At 49.8% G+C, this 15,899-nt stretch overlaps 1 protein-coding gene across 1 annotated transcript in view; it reads right to left on the reverse strand.

Annotated features, from left to right (window-relative positions):
- Positions 1-4,986: 4,986 nt before the first annotated feature.
- The window catches only part of COMP (cartilage oligomeric matrix protein), a 46,267-nt gene continuing 35,354 nt past the window's right edge, over positions 4,987-15,899 (reverse strand). The window contains exons 15-19 of the mRNA XM_081846126.1: positions 15,735-15,783; positions 13,406-13,602; positions 10,595-10,767; positions 9,023-9,162; positions 4,987-7,035 (exon numbers count right to left, since the gene is read on the reverse strand). Coding sequence (XP_081702252.1) covers positions 6,986-7,035; positions 9,023-9,162; positions 10,595-10,767; positions 13,406-13,602; positions 15,735-15,783 — 609 coding nt within the window. The 3' untranslated portion in view covers positions 4,987-6,985. The remainder of the gene's footprint in view (positions 7,036-9,022; positions 9,163-10,594; positions 10,768-13,405; positions 13,603-15,734; positions 15,784-15,899) is intronic.

Below are 15,899 nucleotides of genomic sequence, written 5' to 3' on the forward strand. Positions count from 1 at the left end.
AAAAACAACAACAAACAAACAGGAGGTGGTAACTCTCCTTCTCCGGACGGTGAATGCAGGGATCTCGTCCTTTGGCCTCCAGCGATCCTGTCAGAATTCATTGGTCCGACTCTCTGGGATGCCCTTCCCTCAGATCTCAACATGTGCACAGTCCTCTTCAGTCTTTGGCCTCCGTTTGGGGATGTGGAATTGGAAGACTGGTTTCCTGGTCTGGTAAACACACGCCTAGCTCTCGAACCGGACAGTTTTATAGGGAGATGTGAAAATCTCTCTTCCTCCCCTTTTCTAAATTACACATGTACATAGGAGAGCCTGCGTGCGGATAAACTGTAAGTAGTTTTACAAAAATGGCCTTAATATATATCTATATATATCTATATATCTGTATACACACGTGAAACACAAACACAAAAAAAAACCTTTATGGATTTGTTTGAGGGTCACGGAGCATTAGGGACCATTTGCTTTGGAGGGGCCCTGTTTAAATTCCTGGTTTGTGTTTCATTTGTTGCTGCTGCTGGAAACGATGGTTAAAGATGGCAGGATCGTAGCGCAAGATATTTTGATGTGCTCGATCTCTCTCTCCCCAACAGGGGGCAGCGTCATTCTTAATTTATCATGTTGAGTAGCCAAGCGATGACTAGCACAACGGCAAATTACTTCCTCCGTTAATGCACCTTATATTCTGCTTCTTTCTGTTTTTTCATCATGGGGAAGGGGCTTTCTATCCTCACCCCCAACCTCAATTCTGTGTTTAAGGCCAGGCCCCCAGAGGTTTTGAGATACATGCTCTGACTGCGTCAGAAACTGATGCAGAAGCTTGCTTAAAATTGCTTATTTTGAAGGGGGCAGAGCTGAAAGCTCCCCATATCCTTCCTTTTGGGGGATTCTACCCACCACGATTCTGTTCCAGGGGAGAATGCTTTGTTGCAGGAGTCCTGCTTCGTTCAGAAGCCGGGAGTGTTGTTCGTTGCTCAGTTAGGGGCAGGTTTAAAAGAGCTGCTCTCTTTCGGTTAGATGCGTGGCTTGTGTATGGATGAGCGTTAGTCTTAAGCCGTTCTTTCTGTACTCTCCTCCCCCCCCCCTTTCCCTTCCCAACAACGCTGTTAGGTAGGTTAGGCCAAGAGATGGCAGCTGGCCCAAGGAATGCCTGCGCTGAGTGGTCATTTTATCCTGGGTCTCTATGGACCTTAATCTGACACCAGCCTGGTCCAGTGTTGGTGTGTGTGTGTGTGTGTGTGTGTGTGTGCGCTCCAGCTAATAATACTGTGTAAACGAGACCAGTTTCACCCCTGCAGTGCGGTCTGAGCCCCTGAACTTACATAAGCAGTGCCCTTTCTCCTTATAATTTGGCAAGAAAAAGCTCCCAGTGAGGAACCGAGCGCAGAAGTCGATGTCCGTCCAGTTTCCATCAGGCTCCGCTTGCTCCACAGCACCTCCACTGGAGCAGGCCAGGAGGGGTACTGCGCCTTCTCATCCCAGTGGGACCCACAGAGGCCACTGGTCGCCAGGCAGTACAGGCTTCCATAGCTCAGTTGGTAAGAGCACCAGACTCTGAATCTCAGGGTTGTGGGTTCGAGACCCACGTTGGGCGAAAGGTTCCTGCATTGAAGGGGGGTGGGCTAGATGACTCCTTGGGGTCCCTTCCAGCTCTACAAGTCTGTGATTCCTAGCAGGAGCTTTGCTCCCAGCCCAAAATCTTAGCAAGGCATGTTACAGCCCTAGAGCTGATTGGGGCCCAATTCTGCAGAGTTCAAGTATCTTTGTAATCAACAAGGGTCTCTTCTGGAAGAAACCCCACGTCACATTCCTTAAAGCAGGATCTTTTCCTTTTAAAATCCCCACCAAATTGTTGGTCTTTGAAAATGGACGTTGGCCCCCAAAAGCCCCTCTTGGCATCAAGTGCCAAATGAATTAAATGACAATGATGACTGTCGTCCTCATTGTCAGGGCCCTGCTCCATTTCAAGCTGTGTGAAGAAGCGTTCCTGAGCTTATGCAGAGTTCCGCTGCCCCCTCCTCCTCTCCCCCTGTAACCCCCACGCCCCGATGGACCTGGTCCTGGTTTTCTAAGGGGGGGTGTCTCCCCACCTGCTCTTTGGGTGGGCTCTGGCAGCCAGGATGGGTATCAGAAGCAATTGCGGGGATGGCAGGCTGTCGGAAGAGAGGCCGGGTGCTGGTGTTTTAAATCCACAGTGCTTTCCGTCAGCTTCGAAAAATGTCTCGCAAAAGCAGGGGAAGTATCCTGAGCCAGAGTGAATGACTATATATACATATATATTGGTGTGTGTGTGTGTGCGCGCGCATGTGTAAGCAAACTGCGATGGAAGTATAAAAAAAGCAAGACTTAAAAGTGGTGCAGGGAGTGGGGTACAGATCCAGCAACTGGATCAGGCCCAGCCCCCTCTTCCCACAGCGGCCAACCAAACCCCCAGCAAGCAGGGGGCTAATTGTATGGATGTCCTCAGATACAGGATGCTGGGCTCGGTGCTGGTCAGACCCAGCTATGCACAAATTGGGGGCGGGTAGGATAAGACATACCCCCCCCCATCCCTGCCAAAAAAGGCCAAATTTGGGGGCGGCTTCTGCCCATTGCATGGCCGGGGAAAACTGAGTCTTGTTATCACTGTGGCTTTTCTGCATGTTTGCAGGAGTCTTGCTGGGGGCGCCTTGTAAATCTATCTCTGACAGGCAGCAGCAAGAGACTGAGCTGTCCCTTTTTTAAAAAAGGAAAAGGCTACTTCTTTCTCTCTCTCCCCCCCCCCCTCGTTTTTCTGTGGTGGAAGAAAGAAAGAAGGCACTTTTATTTTTATTTTTTTTAATTAAAAAAATTCCCTTGTCACTGTGAAAACATCTGTGAAAGAGCAGTTGAATATCTGAGTATGCATTCTTCTTTTTGGGGGGGGAATGGGGAACCCAAACAAAAAGTTAAGTGTTTTTGTGTTGTAACTTTTCTTGTTTAACCTTTTATTTTCAAAAGAAAACTTTTAGGCTTTGTGCGGAATTCCCATATTGCAATATGTGAATTGGGGGGTGTGTGTGCGGAGGGTTTTAATAACCAACACACTACGTTTATGGAACTTCGGTCGATATCTTTGTGCTTTTCGTTGTATTTATTGTTATTATTTTTTATTTTTTTTAAAAAAAGGGGGAAACAACTTCCTTTTGGGGAGGGGGAGGAGGGCACGGTGCGTGTGTGTATATAAATATATATATATATATATATATTTTAAAAAGTATATATAAATAAATGTGAGCTTGGCCAGTTTCTACTGTGTTTATAAAGGAAAGGCGTGGCTTTTTTGGGGGGAGGGGAATGCAGGCTGGGGGGGGGGAGATGCTTTGAGGCGGCCGCAGCAGCAACAGCTTGGTACTTTCTGCCTTTGGGGTGTTGGGTTTTGGTTTTCATCCCCCTTTTACATAAGAACCGAAAGCAAAAAAATGTATAATAGCTGTTGGTATCTTAGCATGTGTATTGAAGCAAAGGCTGTCTTGGCTCAATGTCCCCGTTCTCCACCTGCAAGTTGGACGATCTCATGCCTGTGGTTGAGAATTCATTGCCTTTTTTTGCTTTTTGCCTGGTTCCCTTCTCTCCTCTCCTATCCCCCCCCCTCCACCCCAAAGCCTTCTCGGTATATCGATAACAATGACAAAATTCCCAGCGTTAATCGTTCTCCTCCCTGCACCCAGCCCCAATTTTCAGGTGTGTCAAAAACGGTGGAAAGCCCACCTTTGGGACAGGGTCGGGTGGGAAGTGGGCTCTGAGATTCCTTCTCCTTCTGCCCCCCGAGTCAAAACTTATATATGTTTGGGAGGCTGGGACAACCCAGTCGGATGGGCGGGGTTCAAATAATAAAATGATTATCACCATTATTATCAATTGCCGCCACATCCAAACGGTGTTCTGTTACTGTATGGCACGGCTGACCTGAGCCGGACGTGTCTTCTCCTGGCCCAGCCTTTGCCAACATGGCGCCCCCCCCCCAAATGCTGGACTGGCAGGTTTTTGGAGGCTGGGTGCGCAGTAGAAACTTCTCTGAAAAAAAAAAGCACCAGCAGAGCTTTAAAACGTAACTGGGCAGATCAGCAGAGGCTTAATGCTCTCCCTGACCCCCCCCCTTCCCAAAAATGAATGAGCCAGGTGGGTCAAAATACTTCTCCCCATAACCCCTCCACCCCTTTGCAAGTGTGTGTGATTGGGGAGGGGGGATGTGAAGTTTGGCATGTCCCCCCACTTTAAAAACCCCACGAACAGCAAGTAGGATTCAGTTGAATTCAGTGCAAATAAACACGACTTGCTGAAATAAAAGGAGGGAGGGGTTTTTGGGGGGTTTGTTTTTGCCAAATTGGGCGGGAGGATTAAGTGTTTTGTGGGGGGTTGTGGTGCACCCCCCCCCCCGGTCTGGGGGTACCTGTAAGTTCTAGATTACAGTTCTGTTAGTTTCATAAGCCTTCATTTGCAGCTGATAGTTTTTAGAAAGACCACAGGGACTAGCTGCATCGTTGTTGTTTTTTTGTTTAAAAGAGAAATGGCGGTATCAGGAATCCCTACTAAAAAGCCATTATCCTTGGAGTGGGGAAGATCCACAACCGTCTTGATGACGCGGCACCTGTGTTTCACTTCGGGAAACCCTAACCAACCAGCGCATAGAAATCAGCCCTTTGCAGAAACCGCTCAAAACTCTCGGTGCCAGGAGAGGGAACGGCTTAGTACCTACTCAATATCCTTGATTTGGAGAACACTTAGCTAAGGCACGGCTTGCAAATGCAGCCGCTTGTTGTGTGGCGCATCTCTTTGGTTGCCCTGCCATACGCAACAGAAACATCAGGATTAATTCTGCAAGCTTTTGCAGGTTGCATCTGCTGTTGGCCATACTCCGAGTAGTCCTATTGAAACAGACGGATGTGGCCAAACGGGTCTGGTGGATCTGCTCTGAGCAGAACTTAATTGGGCTGCAACCCTAACATCACTTTCTTTTTTGGGGGGGGGAGGGGGGGACAAGACCATGCCTAGACGTTATTTCCCCCTTCAATCCTAACTAGTTCCTAACTCTATATGGGCATGAGCAGTTGCACATTAAACGTAATTATCCATATTATAATAACCATATTGCTAGAGACATCCAGAACATTAATGCAACTTAGCAAGTAAACAAAATGTGCTTAGTTCTAGCTGTTAGTCGGGTGGTAGCTTTTCAATACATGGCTTTCTTTTGGGGGCAGGGAGGAAATTAAATTTTTCTCTCCCCCCCCCCATTTCTTTTGGGGCACCTGAAAGTGTAAAAGAACACCAGGGGAAATGTGGGTTTTATCTGAATAAGGTAGATTCAGCTGTGTTTGGCAGCTTCCCTTACAGACAGGCAGCTAAAAAACAGTAACACAAAAATCATATTTTGGGGTGGGGGCGGGAGGCGGATTAAAAGGGTGGGAAGGGAACAGTCTTTTGTTTTCTGTATTTTTGGACTGTGTAACATCCTGTTCTTTATAGTTTTTTTTAAAAAACAAAAACAAAAACATGAGGACTAGTGGAATGACTTTACTGATATATGCAAATCCTACCATTGAGTTACAGGTTTTCTTGGGGGGTGGGGAGGGGGGTATTTGGGGGCAGCAGCACAGGAACTCTGGAGCATAGGAGCTTAATTTATTGTGGCTTTTTTCTTGGCAAAAAAAAAAGGAACCCTGAAGGTGGCTTTGTAAGCGTGTGTGTGTTTTTTTCTTCTTTTTGCAAACTTAAGAACATGACAATGATGTGAAAAAGCGGCAAAACTCTGTGTACATTCTTTTTGATCTCTCTTTTTTTGGTTCGTTCGTTTCCTTTTTTTCTTTCTTTCTCTGTGAAGGCTTTTTTTGTCTTTGTAACTTTGCATTATTTGTAAATGAAATGTAATAAAGTTCAGCTGTTTTTCTCTCTGGCTGCTCAGCTCTGCTTTTCTGAATAATTGTTGTTAATTGCAAAGCTGCTTTGCAATGGGTTAAAAAGGGGTGGGGTTTTTTGCAAAATGCCTTCCTCTTCCCTGGCCAGATGGCAGTTTTGCTTTTTGGGATCTCTCCTGGCTTTCAGAGAGCCTGCCCCGCGGGCAGCATCAAAAAACAAAACACAACCTTCTTGTCCTTAAGACAAAGTAATTTAATTCTCCAAATTCTCTATACATACATATTTTTTAAAAAGTGCTTTCTCTGCGTTTCTTCTTATTGCTTCCGAGAAGGTGCGCATTTCATTACCTGCCTTTAATGCGCCAGAGATTCAGGGCCGAGGAATAAGCGTGCAACTGGGTTTGGGAGGAAGCCCTGCACCACGTTTACCCAAGGTCACCTGCTCAGACTGGCAGCCGCCCACCAGGCTTCTCACCACCTGAGCCTTGAGGGGCTGAGGATCTAACCAAAGCAGGGGCACCTCTCTTGCAGGAAGCCAGAGCAGGCCAGATTGGATAAGCTCAGCACACATTTCCCTCCCTGTCCAGTTTAAAGCTGGTTCAGTCATACATTTCTCAAAATTGGTTACTTGCAAGAATATGACCATTTTCTCACATCGCACCACCCCGTTTTTGCATGAATCGCTGATCTGTGCCTGGACAGTGATTCATGCAGGGGTGCAACGGTGAGCCCCACTTTCTTGACATCAGACCCGAACCCCCTATCTAGGGCTGGAGCAGAAGGAAGCAGCCTCCCTCTGCTGGCAAGTGCTTTGGAGTTCTTGGAGAGATTCTCCTAGCCAGCCTCTCCCCTCCATGTTCTCAAGCGCCTCCGCTGGAACAGCTGGATTAGCTGCTACTCTTCTGCACGGTGCAGAACATTCAGCAGATTCGTGGCCAGTGAGGGATTCCAAGGGGGCTTCCGCTTACTAGGGAAAGGGAGGCGCAGCGATGCCAGAGGGCGGCTGGGCGGCTGCTGCAAGGTATTGCAGTCCATAATCTGATATATCGTAAAAAGAGCAGGAAGCAGAGGGGTGAGTATGTGAGTCTCGGGCCAACCCTAAAAGGCGCTTAGTAGTCTTGCTGGTTCCGGTAAGATTCGTAGTCCTCTGGGATCGTGTCTGTGAATGAGAGAACAGGAGGCAGGGATCTTAGAATGGGGTTACCAGACGTCCCCGTTTCCCGGATTTGTGAATAAGTCCCCGGACAAATTGCATCCCCGGAATGTCCCCGGATTTCATCTAATGTCCCCAGGAAACACAGCAGCAGCAGTCTCAGCAGCCTGGAGCAGTTGGCTGGCTGGCTTCAGGAGCTGCCCGGACGTCCCCATCTGATGGTGGTGTGCAGGGGCTCTAAGACGCAACTGCTGCCTCTACCTTAGAATCATAGAATCCTAGAGTTGGAAGAGACCACAAGGGCCATCGAGTCCAACCCCCTGCCAAGCAGGAAACACCATCAGAGCACTCCTGACATATGGTTGTCAAGCCTCTGCTTAAAGACCTCCAAAGAAGGAGACTCCACCACACTCCTTGGCAGCAAATTCCACTGTCAAACAGCTCTTACTGTCAGGAAGTTCTTCCTAATGTTTAGGTGGAATCTTCTTGTAGTTTGGATCCATTGCTCCGTGTCCGCTTCTCTGGAGCAGCAGAAAACAACCTTTCTCCCTCCTCTATGTGACATCCTTTTATATATGTGAACATGGCTATCATATCACCCCTTAACCTCCTCTTCTCCAGGCCAAACATGCCCAGCTCCCTTAGCCGTTCCTCATAAGGCATCGTTTCCAGGCCTTTGACCATTTTGGTTGCCCTCCTCTGGACACGTTCCAGTTTGTCAGTGTCCTTCTTGAACTGTGGTGCCCAGAACTGGACACAGTACTCCAGGTGAGGTCTGACCAGAGCAGAATACAGTGGCACTATTACTTCCCTTGATCTAGATGCTATACTCCTATTGATGCAGCCCAGAATTGCATTGGCTTTTTTAGCTGCCGCGTCACACTGTTGGCTCATGTCAAGTTTGTGGTCAACCAAGACTCCTAGATCCTAGACCTTCCCTGACCCCAGCAACTAAGCTGTGAAGGGAGGCTTCATGCTGTCTATTACAGCAGCCTCCCAACTCCAAGGGAAGGGAGGCATCGCACTGCCTGAGAGATTGCTGCCCCCTCCTGCTTGCACGCAAGTAGGAATGGGATTGGGGCTGCTCTGATGGGAAGGGAGGCATCGCGCTGGCCTAGCCTCGCCACCACCTCTGCTCTCAACCTTCCTTCTCCGCCTTCCATGCCTGACCCACCGCACATTGCTTCCCCACCACCACCAAAGAACCAACAACTCGGGCTGCCCAGGCTCATGGAGAAAGGAGATAGAAGCCTCAGAGGAAGGGGAAACGTGGTGGTTGAGGTCAAGGCGGCGGCAGCCCCTCTGCCACCGCCATCGCTGCATCATCAACGTCCCAAATGTGTAGTAATTAAAGTGTCCCCAGATTAACTGAAAAAAACTGGCAACCTTATCTTAGAGTTGAAAGGGGTCCTTAGGGTCATCCAGTCCAACCCCTGCAACGCAGGGAGTTACAGAGTCCAGCCCAGTAAAAGAGAGACTTGATGATGCGACTGTGGGGGCAAAGCGCTTTGGTACACCCCTCCCTGGCCAACACTCTGTTCCTACAGCGGCTAAACACCCATAAGAAACTAGGGATCCAGATAGACTGCCTCTGGACCTGGAGGTTCCACAAGAACATAAGGAAACTGGCTGCTGGATCAGGCCAAGGGCCCACCTAGTCCAGCATCCAGATGCCCCCACGGGGAGCCCCCAAGCGGGACCTGAGTGCGAGAGCCCTCTCCCCTCCTGGGGTTTCCAGCAATTCCTGTTCAGAAGCATCGCTGCCTCCAACAGGTGAGTCCCAAAGGAAATACGACCCCAAGGCCCACAACTTGCCGGAGTCCGTTAAAGAAACTGAAACTCGCTTTCTTTTTGCTTGTGTGTGAAACCCAGTCACTAAATCTGTTTTAGCTCCACCCCTTGGCATTAAAATGGGCATGGCTTTGAAGGCTGCCCCCAGGGAGGGGGAGAGAAGATGTGTGGGGCTGGGCGGGAGGGAGTAGGGCTTGCTCACCGTTGCAGCGATACCGCAAGTTGGACCAGATGATATTTTCCTGGGAGAAACAGAAGACCCCCAGGCGCCCGCCTCTCATCGTGGTGTCCAGGACGACCCCTGTGTCGGCCACCAGCTCAGGACCCTCGTAGAAGCGAGCCCTGGAGAGGCAAGGAAAACCATCAAGGATTCGAATGCCAGCACATTTGTGGCAAAAATGTGAGGGTCTCGGAGGCAGGAGCCTCTGCTTGAAAATATTATTATTATTATTATTATTATTATTATTATTATTAATAATAATAATAATAATAATAATAATAATAATACGCTGCCCATCTGGCCAGGCCTCCCCAGCCACTCTGGGCAGCGTCCAACAAAATATTAAAATACTGTAATACATCAAACATTAAAAAGCTTCCCTAAACAGGGCTGCCTTCAGATGTCTTCCAAATGTCTGGTAGTTGTTGTTCTCTTTGAACATCTGGTGGGAGGGCGTTCCACAGGGTGGGCGCCACTACCGAGAAGGCCCTCTGGCTCTCTGTAACTTGGCGTCTCGCAGTGAGGGAACTGCCAGAAGGCTCTCGGCGCTGGACCTCAGCGTCCAGGCAGAACGATGGGGGTGGAGACGCTCCTTCAGGTACACTGGACTGAGGCCGTTTAGGGATTTCAAGGTCAGCACCAACACTTTGAATTGTGCTCGAAAATGTACTGGGAGCCAATGTAGGTTCCTGCCTCCAAGATGATTTTTTGAAATAATAACACAAAATCTCTTTGGAAATAACCACAAATAAAGGCCCCTTGCACCTTAGGAACTTGCCTTATCTGGTTTTATTTTTAAATATGCATTTCACAAAACAAGACAAATACGTTAACTGGAAACTGAAAAGGGAGCTTATAACCTCTTGCTTTGTTTGAAATAAATTTTGCAGGGTGTCTTGCGTTCAGCGACAACAGAAAACAAGAAGATACGGTATACAGTGCTACCTCGGGTTAATTACTTAATTCGTTCCGAAGGTCCGTTCTTAACCTGATACTGTTCTTAACTTGAAGCCCCACTTTAGCTAATGGGGCCTCCTGCTGCTGCCGCGCCACCGGAGCACGATTTCTGTTCTCATCCTGAAGCAAAGTTCTTAACCTTAAGCACTATTTCTGGGTTAGTGGAGTCGGTAACCTAAAGCGTATGTAACCTGAAGCATATGTAACCTGAGGTACCACTGTATATAATTTTAACAGTTTTCCAAAAACAATTTTCTCCCCCCCCAAAAAATTTTTTTAACTTGATCACTTAACATCTTTCATGCTTTCTAATTTAGCTTTAAACAACTTAATTCCTAGAAATCTGATTGGTTCTTATGTACAATGTGTAAAAAGTTTTTTTTGTGAATAAAACGACCTGGGTCGAGGGGTGGGCAGGAATTATTATTACACGTACCCCTCCCAGAGTCTTGCTGGTTCAAGCCTCTGTGTGTATTTTATTATCAGAGTCTAATCCTTCCTTTGCTTTGGAAACGCCTCACAGGACCACCACTGAGCCAGGCCTTCCTGCGGGCACCCATCCCTGGCGCACCTGTGCATCTGGTCCCTGCCACTTACCGGATGTAGCCCACCTGGGGCCGGTGCTGCAGGAACCAGCGGTAGGAGGTCTTGTCCTTCCAGCCGACGTTGCGAGGGTCTTTCCAGAGCAGCTTGACCTGGTTGGCTGTGTCTCCCGTGTGCCAGAGGGAGTTGCGGAGGTATTCTCCAGGGCCCGTCTTGGACTTCACCGCCTGGGATTGGAGGGAAGGGCAGGGAAGTTCAGAAAGCAGGAGCGGGGTTGTGGGGGATTCCCTGAGGACCCCACCCAGATGGGGTTGGAGACCCACAACCTGTCAGCGTCAGCAATCTGCCCCTTTCCTATTTACTGTACAGTGGTACCTCGCAAGACGAAAAACGCGCAAGACGAAAGAGTTTTCCGTTTTTTGAGTCGTTCCGCAAGACGAATTTCCCTATGGGCTTGCTTCGCAAGACGAAACGTCTTGCGAGTTCTTGCGAGTTTTGTTTCCTTTTTCTTAAAGCCGCTAAGCCGTTAATAGCCGCTAAGCCACTAATAGCCGCTAAGCTGCTAATAGCCATGCTTCACAAGACGAAAAAACCGCAAGACGAAGAGACTCGCGGAACGGATTAATTTCGTCTTGCGAGGCACCACTGTATTTTTCGCTCTATAGGACGCACCGGACCGTAGGAGGAGAACAGGGGAAAAAAAATTCTCCCCCTCTCTGCTCATCGCCCCTTCAGCGAAGCGGCAGGAGAAACAGAGCCCCTTCCATTTCTCCACCCGCTTCGCTGAAGCGGCGCTGCGCAGAGAGGGAAAACTGTGCAGCGCCTCTCCAGCGAAGCCAAGCCTGGAGAGCAAGAGGGATCGGTGTGCACCAACCCCTCTCGCTCTCCAGGCTTCAGGCAGCTATCCGCAAGCCTTTGGAGCGCAACGGGATCTCCCGCTGCACTCTGAAGGCTTGTGGATAGCAGCCTGAAGCCCCCGGAGCACAGCCGGAGTTCCCGCTGCGCTCCGGGGGCTTCAGGCGGCTTCAGCGAAAGCAACGTGAAGCCTCCGGAGCGTGGGGGAGCTCTCCCTCTGCATTTTGGAGGCTTTGCGTTGCTATCGCTGAAGCCAAGGAGCCTGCATTTGCTCCATAAGACGCACACACATTTCCCCTTAATTTTTGAAGGGGAAAAAGTGCGTCTTATAGAGCGAAAAATACGATATACAACCCGCCTTTCTCACAAGCTGGGATTCAAGGCGGCTTCCAGCATTTTAAAAATAATGGTTGTAAACATTTTTTTGGTGATCGCTTTCATTCGCAAACCGGTTTTGAGGTTTTCTTTTCAACACTCAGGCATGTGAATCTTACGAAATCAAAGAAACAAACGTCGTGGAATGCGAAACAATTCTAACAAACCAGTGTAGTCAAAATGCATCTGAACACATTTAGAACCTGTTTGTCATAGAACTGTATTTTGTGTTTTTTATCCTGTATTTTTATGTTGTGAAGTGCCCCAAGATCTATGGATAGAGGGCGGTATACAAATTTTAATAATAATAGAGTTAGAAGTGATTTGAGCAGGGGTGTCAAACTCAAATTCATCGGGGGCCGCATCAGCAGTTTGGTCACCCTCAAAGGGCCGGTTGTCACATCACAGGATGGCATGCGCTCAGTATAAAAACAAGTGCAGGTTTCCTGAATGCATGTAAAGTGGAGGTTTCCTGTGTAGAACGGCTGGCGCCACTAGAGGGCCGACGTTCTCTGGCTTGTAGGCTGCCGCGCATGCGCTGAAGAGGCGGCTTTCTTGTGTCAAAAAAGAAAAAAGCGAGAATAAAAGGTGAAGGCTGGCGGCCGGCGGCGGCTACACGGGCCGCATGACGAGGTCTGGCGGGCCGGATTCGGCCCGCGGGCCTTATGTTTGACACCCGTGGATTTGAGGGTCCTTAGTCCAACCCCCTCCAATTCAGGAATCTCAACTACGCCATTCATGTCACACACAGAGAGAGGAGATCTTGAGGCAAGCCTTTTCCTAGAGAAAAAGACTACCAAGAGCAGGAGGACATGGTTGAGGTGATGAAAGCCTAGGGGAGCTTCCAGATGACCTGATGTGTTTGATAGGAGCAGTCCATTCTGATCTGAGCACTTGGCCATCGTCCCATTAGCCCCGGTGTCAGACGGCTGCCCTGGCAGGGGATGATGGGAGTTGTAGTCTAGGACATCTGGAGGACAACATGTGCACCAAAGGCTGCCTTAGCCTCTTCCCTGGTGGCCGGCCAGAGCCTTTGCCTTGTGTCTGCAGGAGAACTGGCTCTTAACTGCTTGAACAGCCTGCGGAGCCAAAATGCAGACAAGATTTGGGAGAAGGTAAGTGAGATACGGGATGCGGGTGGCGCTGTGGGTTAAACCACAGAGCCTAGGATTTGCTGATCAGAAGGTTGGCGGTTTGAATCCCCGCGACGGAGTGAGCTCCCGTCTCTCGGTCCCTGCTCCTGCCAACCTAGCAGTTCGAAAGCACCAGTAGATAAATAGGTACCACTCTGGCGGGAAGCTAAACGGCGTTTCCATGCACTGCTCTGGTTTCCCAGAAGAGCGGCTTAGTCCTGCTGGCCACATGACCCGGAAGCTGTATGCCGGCTTCCTCGGCCAGTAAAGCGAGATGAGTGCCGCAACCCCAGAGTCGGCCACGACTGGACCTAATGGTCAGGGGTCCCTTTACCTTTAATTGAGATACAGATCAGCTGTCGGGGAAAACATCCCTTTTTCCCCGCTCTCGTTGCCAGCGAGGAGAAACAGAGATGGGAGATTTTGTGTGGCCGGTTTCGTCCCCTGTTTTCCTGGCTTGGCCCACGGCGTCTGGGCTCCCCCAGGCTCCTCAGCCACCTACCTTGAGCTGGATCCCCGGTTCCGCCACAGCCCGGAAGGGGTTGGCCTGCCAGTAGGTCTGCTCCATCTGCTTCCACATGACCACGTAGAAGCTGGCGCTGTCCTGGTAGCCGAAGATGAAGCCGGCGTAGTCATCGTCCGTGGCCGTGTTCACGTGGAAGGTGCCCTCGAAGTCCACCCCGTTGAATGCGGTGTACCCTCAAGCAAGGGACAGAGGGGTCACCGCCACAGAATCTGGGGGCGGGGGGCGGCTGGTGGTCTTTGGCCTGCAACTCCTGCCAGCCAGCAGGAGCCCCCAAATGGCTAGGTGTGGGGAGGTGCAGTCCAGCAGCACCTTGAGGGGCAGAGGTGGCCCCCCTGAGAGCATGGGAATCCTGTCTCAGACCCTTGGCCCATCTAGCTCAGGACTGTCTGCACAGACTGGCAGCAGCTCTCCAGGGCTTTAGGAAGGGTTGTCTCCAAGCTCTACCTGTAGAAGCCCCAAGGGACTGAACCTGGGACCTTCTGCATGCAAAGCAGGTGTTCTCGGCCCAGTATACCTGAAGGAGCGTCTCCATCCCCATCGTTCTGCCCAGACACTGAGGTCCAGCACCGAGGGCCTTCTGGCGGTTCCCTCATTGCGAGAAGTGAGGTTACAGGGAACCAGGCAGAGGGCCTTCTCGGTGGTGGCGCCTGCCCTGTGGAACGCCCTCCTACCAGTTGTCAAAGAGAAGAACAACTACCTGACGTTTAGAAGACATCTGAAGGCAGCCCTGCATAGGGAAGCTTTTAATGTTTAATAGACTATTGTATTTTAATATTCTGTTGGAAGCCACCCAGAGTGGCTGGGGAAACCCAGCCAGATGGGCGGGGTATAAATAATAAATTATTATTATATTATTATTATTACTACTATTATTCTACCCCTGAGGCATGGCCCATCCGCCCCACATCACTATTGGGGCAAGTGCTGGGGCCAGATCAGCCAACAAGATGCCAGTGAAGTTAACACTTTATTCAAAGGAAACAGCTCAGACCAGTGAGCATAGCAACTCCTCCTCCTCCTCCTCCTCCTCCTCCTCCTCCTCCTCCTCCTCCTCCTCCTCATATTTATTTATATCCCGCCATCCCCAGCTAAGACTGGGTTCAGGGTGGCTAACACCAGGTATAAAAACAATTGATTAAAATACAACTTAAAAACAAGGCTAAAATACAACTTTAAAATGCAGCCTCATTTCAGTAGAAACTCAAAAACTTTTTGTGGATGAAAACGTCAAGTCTTCACCAAGGCCAACTATCCAGACTGGTCCTACGTGGGCCAGAAAAAAGCCAGGCAAGTCCCCAAATAGGAGTTCCATCACAGAAGGAGAAAGGAAAAAGGAAAGAGGGGAAAGGGATCAAGTTGATTCCAAGCCAAAGGCCAGGTGGAACAACTCTGTCTTACAGGCCCTGTGGAAAGAGATCAGATCCTGCAGGGCCCTGGACTCATGAGGCAGAGCGTTCCACCAAGTCGGGGCCAGTGTTGAAAAGGCCCTGGCTCTGGTTGAGGCTAATCTGACTTCCTTAGGGCCCTGGACCATTAGGGTGTTGCTATTTATGGACCTTAAGGTCCTCCGTGGGGCATACCGGGAGAGGCGGTCCCGTAGGTATGAGGGTCCTAGGCTGTGAAGGGCTGTAAAGGTCAAAACCAGCACCTTAAATCTGACCCTGTACTCCACCAGGAAGCAGTAGGTCTTGCCCTGGTGCGGAAGTTGTGAGGACTGAAGTACCCACCTTCCCACAACTCCCTAAGCCCTCCCCTCCCCAGGTTCTTTCCCTTGCAACCTGAGGCTCCTTGGCTGTCTCTGCTTTGCCCTCTGCACATTCTGGGAGACCGGGGGGGTGGGGGTGGGGGGAGCTGGTCACAGCAGGAGGGGGAGACGCCCTGGCTTCTTCAGCAGCCTGCCTCATCTCTGCCTCTTCTGCCCCCTCCTCTCCTGTCTCTGAATCTGGACTGCTCTCTGCCACAGAATCCCCCCGCTCACTAAACCCTGTTGCCTCTTCAGCTTCTGACACTCCCTCCATCCAGTCTTCTCCCTCTGACTACTCACTGTCACCCCACCACCCCTCATCGGGCTCTGAGCCTTCTTCCCTTGGGGGTCCCCCAAGCTGGTGCCTCCCCCCACTCACCCACAACCAACCAGTCCACGGCAATCACTTTTATCAACAAGCCCATGGCATTTATGTTCGGATGACACAGCTATTCGCTGATATTTTTTTATTGGTGGTTGGTTTTTAGGAAGACTTTGTGAAAGAATATGAATAATGGTGGGGAAAGGATGTGGGATTTATGTGTGAAAAATACCACTTACCAACTGCCAAACCTGGGTCGCTGTTCATGGTCTGAACAATCTCCATTCCCTGCAAATGAGAGAGAGAGAGAGAGAGAGAGAGAGAGAGAGAGAGAGAGAAGGAAGGAAGGAAGGAAGGAAGGAAGGAAGGAAGGAAGGAAGGAAGGAAGGAAGGAAGGAAAGAAA

Source organism: Podarcis erhardii (assembly GCF_964252035.2).
Source record: "Podarcis erhardii genome assembly, chromosome: 18".
Classification (NCBI taxonomy): Eukaryota; Metazoa; Chordata; class Lepidosauria; order Squamata; family Lacertidae; genus Podarcis; species Podarcis erhardii.